Source organism: Hoplias malabaricus, chromosome 18 (assembly GCF_029633855.1).
Source record: "Hoplias malabaricus isolate fHopMal1 chromosome 18, fHopMal1.hap1, whole genome shotgun sequence".
Classification (NCBI taxonomy): Eukaryota; Metazoa; Chordata; class Actinopteri; order Characiformes; family Erythrinidae; genus Hoplias; species Hoplias malabaricus.
Window position 1 is genome coordinate 19670538 of NC_089817.1, and position 9222 is coordinate 19679759.

A 9222-nucleotide genomic window follows, 5' to 3' on the forward strand; every position below is an offset into this window, starting at 1 on the left:
TTACACCCTGCATTCTAAAATTCTGTTTTTTGCTTTTGTTTTATTCATTGTCTCTACTATCCCACTCAACATTGAATGGAAAGACCTATATTTATATATCCTTGAGGTGATCTGAACAGACCATTTATAGGCAGTAAGTTGGTGGAACATAAGGCTCATATGCATACAAACATTTCTAAAAAGATTACGATTAATGAAGGACATTCATTAATTGTTTAATTGATTAACTGATTAATCATTAATTAATGTGTTTAGAGGTGTCTACTCAATGATTTAACTGATCTGATTTTTCTGTTTGTGATCTCGCCATTTGCTGCTTTTTGTGTGTACTTAAACTTTCACTCCATACTCCACAAAGAGTATTATAAATAAAGCCCCAAATGTCTTGCTGTCTACAAATTCTGATGAAGCTGGTAGCATGTGTTATATTACAGACACACCAAAGCCTTATTTAAACAAACATGTTATTTAAACAAACAAACAAATTCCCTGTCACTACAAATGTATGTCATTTAAACAGGTATATGCTATTCTACTTGTCTGGGGAGATTTGTGTTGATTGGAGGTGTGTTTTAGTTGATGATGTAAACACAGGTCAGTGATAAATATGTCTGATCTCTCATGAAATTCTGCTCTTGCAAAAAAATTATGGTTGCAAATAATTGTAGGAGAGTTGCTGAACAACTGGTACTTTTTATGGGTATGAGTCATTCATGACTCATTTGTTATGCATTTTGTTAATGTTTTTATTGTGATGAATTGTTTAAATTACTTGAAGTATCAGTAACAGCACTTTTTCCACCTTCCTGTAAGACTAGTATCCTGACATGACTTTCATGTTCTCTTCTGACAATGCTACATTTGTTCGCCCATCCACATTTTATATCACTGGACTGAACAACATACCATTTGCAAAGTATTATTACATATTTTTGTGCATTGTGTATGTTGTAACAGTTGTGGGGAATTCTTTTATATTGAGTACTATATACTTGGCACATACTTTACACACATCAAAATATATAGCGGTCTTCAACTTGGCTTTGTGTGATCTATGTGGAAGCACTGCTATTATTCCAAAGCATGCTGATATGTTTCTGTTTGAGAATCAGTACATTTCTTATGAAAACTGTCTGGCAAACATGTATTTTGTTTTTCTTTTTATGGCCCTGCAGTCCCATACACTACTTGCATTGTGCTTTGACAGAGTAATTGCAATATGTTTTCCTCTGCGGTATCATTCTATTGTAACTAAAAGCACAATGACTCTGATCATTGGTTTTATGTGGGTTTTCTGTGTGACACTAGTTGGCCTCATGATAGCACTAATTACCAGACTGTCCTTTTGTGGGTCTACCACAGTGGACAGTTATTTTTGTGATCATGGTCCTATCTTCAGATTAGCCTGTAATGATTATTTTCCTAACTACATGATTGGCTTAGTCTATATTCTTTTTGTGATTTGCATTCCATTGATACTAATAGCAATTTCATATGCTTTTATTGGTTTTGCATTACTCAAAATTTCACATGGTGGTGAACGAATGAAAACTATGAAAACATGCACTTCACACCTTATATTAGTTTCCATGTTCTATCTGCCAATATTTAGCATTTATATGTCTACAATTACTAGATCTGTACCTGCTAATATTAGAATAATCAATTCTGCCATAACACAAATTATTCCACCCATGTTAAACCCCATCATCTACACTCTGAAAACAGAGGAGGTATTACATTCTATTACAGTACTCTATAAAAAAATCATGGTGAACACCAAAGAGTAGAGGCAGAACACTTAAAAAGTATGTTTCATTAAAATGTTTAATTGGTCTTCCTTAATTTAGAATTGTTGTGAAATATTTTTAGTAGGACTTTTGTTATCGCTATTAACAGAAGAACAATAATGCATTCATATATATAAGAAAATTAATAAATAGAATGTTTTTCTATCTTTTTTCAGTGTTAATTATAACTATTATTTTTCCAATCTAAATGGGGGTGTGTAGTGGACAAGTGGGGGAAGTGTGGAATCTGTAAGGTACAAGAGACCTTAACAATAGTTGCAGCAGAATACAAAACATTGAGACCATGCTGTATATCTAAGTATCATATATTGGATCTTGAATTTTGGATGTTAACAGTAAAAATGTAATGCTCAACATTACTCTTCTTCCAGAGCTTTTTCTCCAGTGTCACGTGAAAGATGGATGTGAAAAATGTTGAGATTCGATACAAGTATGAGAGTGGATTTTAATGAATACAAATATAGCCAACAAGGACAATGTAAACTAAACCCAAACAGAGATCTAAGTAGAAAAATAGAGACACAAGACAGGGTAAACATCCACATAGATAAAAAATGTATGGACACAAAGAAAACTAAACAAAAGAATAAGTGACTGTGAAGCACAGTTATGTATAAAAGGGGATATGAGAACAGACCTGAAAAGGAAAACTCGGAGAAGAGATAGAATAAAAACAATACCAAGGCACATAACCCCAGTAATACACAAAGCATGAAAAGTGCAATTTCCGTAATCGGCAGGGTAAATTGTTGTGTGAAATGAGCCTTTTGTGAAATGAGCACTTTGAAGACGTTTGATTATGTTGTCAAAGAGCGAGCGAAAGGGGCCCAAGGAATTCAAGTGCTGAAGGGTTTGAAGCATTAAGTGCAGAATGGGACAGTCATTCTCTTCAGGAGTGTACATCATTACGGCCTAAATGCAATTACAGAAAGTCAACTCGTTTGTCCCTATATGACCAACACACAGCTGTTAATGTATTTCTGATTAGTTCACCCAAGCTTTTCTGTTTAATCTTAAAGGAAAACTCTTGGTTGTTAAAGCCACCATACCAGAGAGAGATTAGGTTGCTCAGTATATTTATTAAACGAGTCTGTGTCTGGATCTCCAGTACAGCATAATTTGAATTCCTGGTATGAAATACTTAAGGTTGATGGAAAATAAATGTTCTTGTATTTAGTAACATCAGAAATATTACTGTTAAAATGTAGTCAGTGCCTGTCATGATCTGTTTTCTAGTGTAAATAAGCTGCTTGAATGTAATTTTGATAAAAAAGGGCAAAGCAGAAATTATAAAAACATGTTGAGACCAAGTCAGTGAAATATGCCAGAGCCAGAAGGGCTCAATTCAGAGGCAAAAATACAAAGAAATAACACAACAATTCTGAATATTCATTCATTCATTCATTCATTCATTCATTATCTATAACCGCTTATCTAGTTCAGGGTTGTGGTGGGTCAGGAGCCTACCCGGAATCACTGGTGCAATGTGGGGACAGACCCTGGAGGGGGCAAATTCTTATTATTTATCAAAAATATGTTCTCATAAATGTATAATTGTATAAATTTCATCGTAATCCTAGTTATATGTATTATCTCTATAATTTAAGTTAGTAATTATTTAGTTAGTAATTATTTTAGATTAATTTTGTGTAAGAATGCAGATTTCAAGTAAAAAAGTAAAATGCAAAACATCAAGCAAGACATTGTCTTTTACACCACCATGTGAGAAGACTTACAGTTGGTATTTAGAGGTTTTGGTTTGATAATGGGTGGTACTTGGTCTATAAAGTTTGAGAACCACTACAGCATGGGCAGCGCAAAGTTGGGCTTGTGCCCCTAATGTTTGTAGCAAAACCTTGAATCGTTTTCCACATTTAGTTATCAGTCAAATATAACGCATCCTGTTAGCACTGCTTCTCACTTGTAGCGTGGGAACTTTATTTGATTTATATATGCTTAATTTTGATGATTAATTATTAATTATTGTTATTATTATTACTATTAACCCTCTTGTAAAAAGGCAGGAGCGAATGGGCTGAAAAATAAACAAAACAAAAAACACAGCATATTGAATGAGACAGAGACATGTGGGATTGTAGCTTGGGGAACCTCTAGCACAAGGTACAAAAAGCAGTAGCAACTCTAAAGTACTTCCAAGTCCAAGGTGTAAACTTGTTGTTGTTTTATACATTATTTCTGTTTTCTCAATGTACATGTCAAGAGAATAGGCTCTAAATCATTTGTAATTTATGTTCAATGCATGTTTATTTCCAGATTTTACACAATTGGTGTACAGTTCATTCATTCATTATCTGTAACTGCTTATCCAGTTCAGGGTCACGGTTGGTCCAGAGCCTACCTGGAATCATTAGGCACAAGGCAGGAATACACCCTGGAGGGGGTGTCCTTCACAGGGCAACACACACACTCACAGATTCACTCACACCTACGGACACTTTGAGTCACCAATTCACATACCAATGTGTGCTTTTGGACTGTGGGAGGAAACCGGAGCACCCAGAGGAAACCCACACAGACAAGGGGAGAACACACTGTACTCCTCACAGCGGGACTCACTGGTGTATAATTTATAACATAATACCTGCTGTGACATGTGCATGACTGTGTTTTATCTAAATCCTGTAAGTCTCAGTAAAGTGCAATAACGTTACCTTTGGGGTCCTGTCATATGTACTCTGACCGGTACACTGGGGCAAACGCCATACATGACCTCTTCCCATTCTGTCCGCAACAAGTTTTGAGTTCTCCTTTACACCTCTAGTAGAGAATGATAATAATAATAATAATAATAATAATAATAATAATCTATTATAAGATTTGGTTACAATTCCCTGTTAGAATGTGGGATTTTCTCAAGATCTTCATTATCTTCTTATGAACAAATTTTACTCACACACAGTATGACTACAAATCATAACAGATTATGTGACTTGTTCTGCACCACAGTCAGTATGGATGAGGATAACGGTGTTAGGTTAGGCTTGATTCCCATGGAAAGAGATGAGAGCCATTTCTGTGTCATTCTTCTCAGCAGGATTATAAGTATTGTTGTAGGAAACAATTTTATTACTTTGTCTTAGTGGACAAATATCTTTAAATGATGATTAGAAATTATAACTACATATTCATTGTGTGAAAACTTGTATCTTATATGTACTCATATGAATGACTAACCAGTATTTAACCAGTAGTAAATATTTTAGCCACTGCACGACTGACTGGCATGATGACTCACTGATATTTACACATTTTTAAATTCTTAAACATCTAACCTTGAACAGATGTGCACTTAGGCTTTTACCAAGCTCACATTAATCACAAGCGTTGGTCAGCACGGCTGAAGTGTAGGGGCATGGGGTGACCCTGAAGTGCATCAGTGTCTCTCTCTAAATTTTCCTCCAGGAGAAGGAGGCATGGGAAAGAAAAGGTAGATTGTCAGAAGGGCATGATGAATGTTTTTGGGGTCAAGGGATGCATGTGAAACTTGCACGAGAGAGCTCAGTACTAACATGTCTTATTATGCATATTAATATATGTTAATCAGCCAGAAACGCCTTACCAGCAGGGTACACATCATATGGGGTATAACTGTGGAGTCAGATCGGGGAGAGGTCAGAGCTTTACGTGGAAGGGGTGTTAGACTGTTTTTCTTTCCATGTATTAGTTCTCCTGGATCCAGTATTGTTAAATAAATACTTTGATTTGCTTTGAACTTCACTCGACTGGTTTCTGCGACTCTTCTGGAACGAACACGTCTCCCCGAAGAGGGAGGGTGTATCTTGGACCTTTTGGATATTGTTAAAATTTAATTACTTTGGGAACGGTCCAAAAGAACATTTTAATCTTCAGTATTCAGTGTCATGTATCTAGGTAAACAGACAAAGTCGCTGTTCTGGTGGGGACACTAAACAAATTGTGAATAAAAACTGAATGCATTGATGTGGAGATGGCAAATGTCAATATTTTATTTGTAATAGAACATAGATGACAGATCAAAAGTTTAATCTGAGTAAATGAAACATTTTAAAGGAAAAATATGTTGATTCATAATTTCACAATGTGAACAAATCCCAAAAAAGTTGGGACAAGTAGCAATAAGTGGCTGGAAAAAGGAAACTGAGCACATAACGAAGAGCTGGAAGACCAATTAACACTAATTAGGTCAATTGACAACATGATTGGGTATAAAAAGAGCTTCTCAGAGTGTCAGTGTCTCTCTGAAGCCAAGATGGTAAGAGGACCACCAATTCCACCATTGTTGTGCAGAAAGATGTGCAGCATACCAGAATGGTGTTACCCAGCATAAAATAGCAAAGACTTTTAAGTTATCATCATCAACCTTGCATAACATCATCAAAAGATTCAGAGAAACTGAAACAATTGCTGTGCATAAGGGTCAAGGCCATAAAACTCTACTGGATGCTCGTGATCTTCGGGCCCTTTAAACGTCACTGCACCTCAAACAGGAATGCGACTGTCAAGGAAATAACAGAATGGGCTCAGGAATACTTCCAGAAAGCATTGTCAGTGAACACAATCCACCGTGCCATCTGCTGTTGCCAGCTGAAATTCTACAGTGCACTGGGCCAGGGGTCTTTTAAAATGGAATGTGGCAAAATGGAAGACTGTTCTGTGGTCAGATTCTGTGGTCAGTCACGATTTGAAGTTCTTTATGGAACACTGGGACGCCATGCCATCCGGACCAGAGAGGACAAGGATAACCCAAGTTGTTATCAACGCTCCCTTCAGAAGCCTGCATCACTGATGGTATGGGGTTGCATGAGTGCTTGTGGCATGGGCAGCTTGCATGTCTGGAAAGGCACGATTAATGCAGAGAACTATGTTCAGGTTCTAGAACAACATATGCTCCCATCCAGACCAACAGGGAAGACCCTGCAAGATAATGCCAGACCACATTCTGCAGCAATCACAACATCATGGCAACGTAGGAGAAGGATCCAGGTACTGAAATGGCCAGCCTGCAGTCCAGATCTTTCACCTATAGAGAACATTTGGCGCATCATAAAGAGGAAGGTGCGACAAAGAAGGCCCAAGACGATTGAACAGTTAGAGGCCTGTATTAGACATGAATGGGAGATCATTCCTGTTTCTAAACTTGAGAAACTGGTCTCCTCTGTCCCCAGACCTCTGTTGAGTGTTGTAAGAAGAAAGGGGGGGGGGGGGTGCCACACAGTGGTAAAAATGGCCTTGTCCCAACCCTTTTTGGGATTTGTTGACGCCATGAAATTTTGAAACAACATATTTTTCCCTTAAAATGATACATTCTCTCAGTTTAAACTTTTAATCTGTGGTTTGTATTCTATTCTGAATATAATATTAGATGTTGGCACCTCCACATCATTGCATTCAGTTTTTATTCATAATTTGTTTAGTGTCCCAACATTTTTGGAATCCGGTTTGGAGTCTCATTAATCAGAACTGGTGTTTGGAGTCCATGGATCCCTATCTGATCTATCAACTAATATTAGATGCTTCACCATCGTAAAACCAGAGTGATTGTGGCCACAGTGTCGTAGAGCACAGCATCTGAGTTTACCATGATTCCCCATGTCCATGAGTTCCTGAAACAACAACTTTAATCTAGAAGAAGAGGTTAGTTACCAAAAGCTAAACTGAGCAAGTAGGTTTCGAGCCTAGATTTAAACATAGTGACTGTGTCTGCATCCTGAACCCTACCTGAAAGATTGTTCCAGAGCTGAGGGGCTTTGTAGGAGAATGCTTTTCCCCTTGCTGAAGTTATAAATTCTGGGAACTAGTGTTCTGTTATCTAAGTAATTGTGGTGGTTCATAGTGCATGATGACGTCTTGCAAGGTTTTCAGGGGCGAGACCATGCAGGGCTTTATAAGTTTGTAAAATAATCACTTCCTCATTTGTCAGGTGAGCCCTCCTTGCTCAAGTGACATGAACCATGTTGGATGTGGATGGTGTGATAAGATGCCAAAATGCCATCAAGTGATCATATGTGGCAAATCTAAAAAAGAAAAAATCATGGATGATAAAAACTGTTTACGACAGGATTATTCAGGATAATCATTATTAATTATTTTTACTCACTGAGTGAAAGCTTTAATATGAGACTCTGAACCTTCAAATCTATGTAGCTCAAACCGGCATTTTAAGGTCAAGTCCTCTGCTTGCTTTCTCAGGCATAACATTTCTTCATCCTTTTCACCACTTGCAATTAAAGCCACATTGACTACAGCAGGCTTAGGGGCTGTACAGTAGTCATGGTCACAGAATACATCTGTTTCAGCCTCGCCATCGACGTCTTCATCTGTCTGACTTGTTCAGGTAGGCAGTGGTCTAAAAATGTTGGCTAATGTGATGCCCATTCTATTGAAACAGCATGGGTAAATTCCATAACTCATACAACTGTCCTAATATTTTTTAGAAAGTGTTGCTGGCATCTAATTAAAAATGTGTAAATATTTTTTTAAAAAAGTATTGTGTTCTATAGATAATTTAAAATAGAACAATGTTCCAGCTTTGTTGTGGACATTGGGATAGATCTATCCATCTCTCTATCTACAACTGTCTAGCAATCCATCTGTTATCTGTATATCTATCTATCTATCTATCTATCTATCTATCTATCTATAATACTAACTAGAAATACTAAATTTCCCATTTTTAACTTAGGATTTTTATTTATTTTTTCTTTGCCAGCACAGGTATTTTCTTCAGCAAATGCACTTTTCTAGTATTTGTTCTCCACCATTAGTGATAATAATAATGATGAGTTCATTTGAGAGAAGTGTCAGTTAATTATTACTTTGGAGAGGCCTCACAACCTGTGAAATTAGCTGCTACTTTAGGGAAAAAGGCAGCTACATATAGTTGTTTATCAGATGTCAGAGTGCTGGACATTGGTGGCTGTTAAGCTGTTAGCTAAGAATACATATTCGAAGGAAGTAATACATGTAGATGCCAATCATATATATACCAAATATTAGGTAAAACTGACCAGATGATGTCAAAAGTTTTAATATGCTTTGGCTCTCTACCAATGTAACAGTGTGCTGACGTTTACAGCAGCAATCCTACTGAGATTGTGTCTGTTCACCTAATTATATAGGACCTTTGAAAAAAATAGTTTTCCCTAACAACAAAATCCAAATCTGTAACACTTTACTTTAACTATAACAGCTATGTCAAGTGACAGAGATTTTTGGTGACATTGGGGTGTGTCATAACATTTTCTGGGGTGACATGACATTGAATGTTATGATAGCTGACACTGTAGCTTTTGTTGTTGCTGTTATGTCAGATGAAAGTGATGATGTGACATTGTTTGCCAAAGTACATTTTTAGGATTTAGATTCATGTAGTTTCAGATTTTTTTTGTATTTTGTTTTGCTTTACACTTTA

General features: G+C 36.7%; 1 protein-coding gene across 1 annotated transcript; it reads left to right on the plus strand.

Moving 5' to 3' along the window:
• The first annotated feature begins 827 nt into the window (after positions 1-827).
• Positions 828-1790, plus strand: LOC136674398 (olfactory receptor 1M1-like). Its single transcript, XM_066650408.1, has one exon. The coding sequence runs from the start codon at positions 828-830 to the stop codon at positions 1788-1790; it is 963 nt and encodes a 320-aa protein (XP_066506505.1).
• The last annotated feature ends 7432 nt before the right edge of the window (positions 1791-9222 follow it).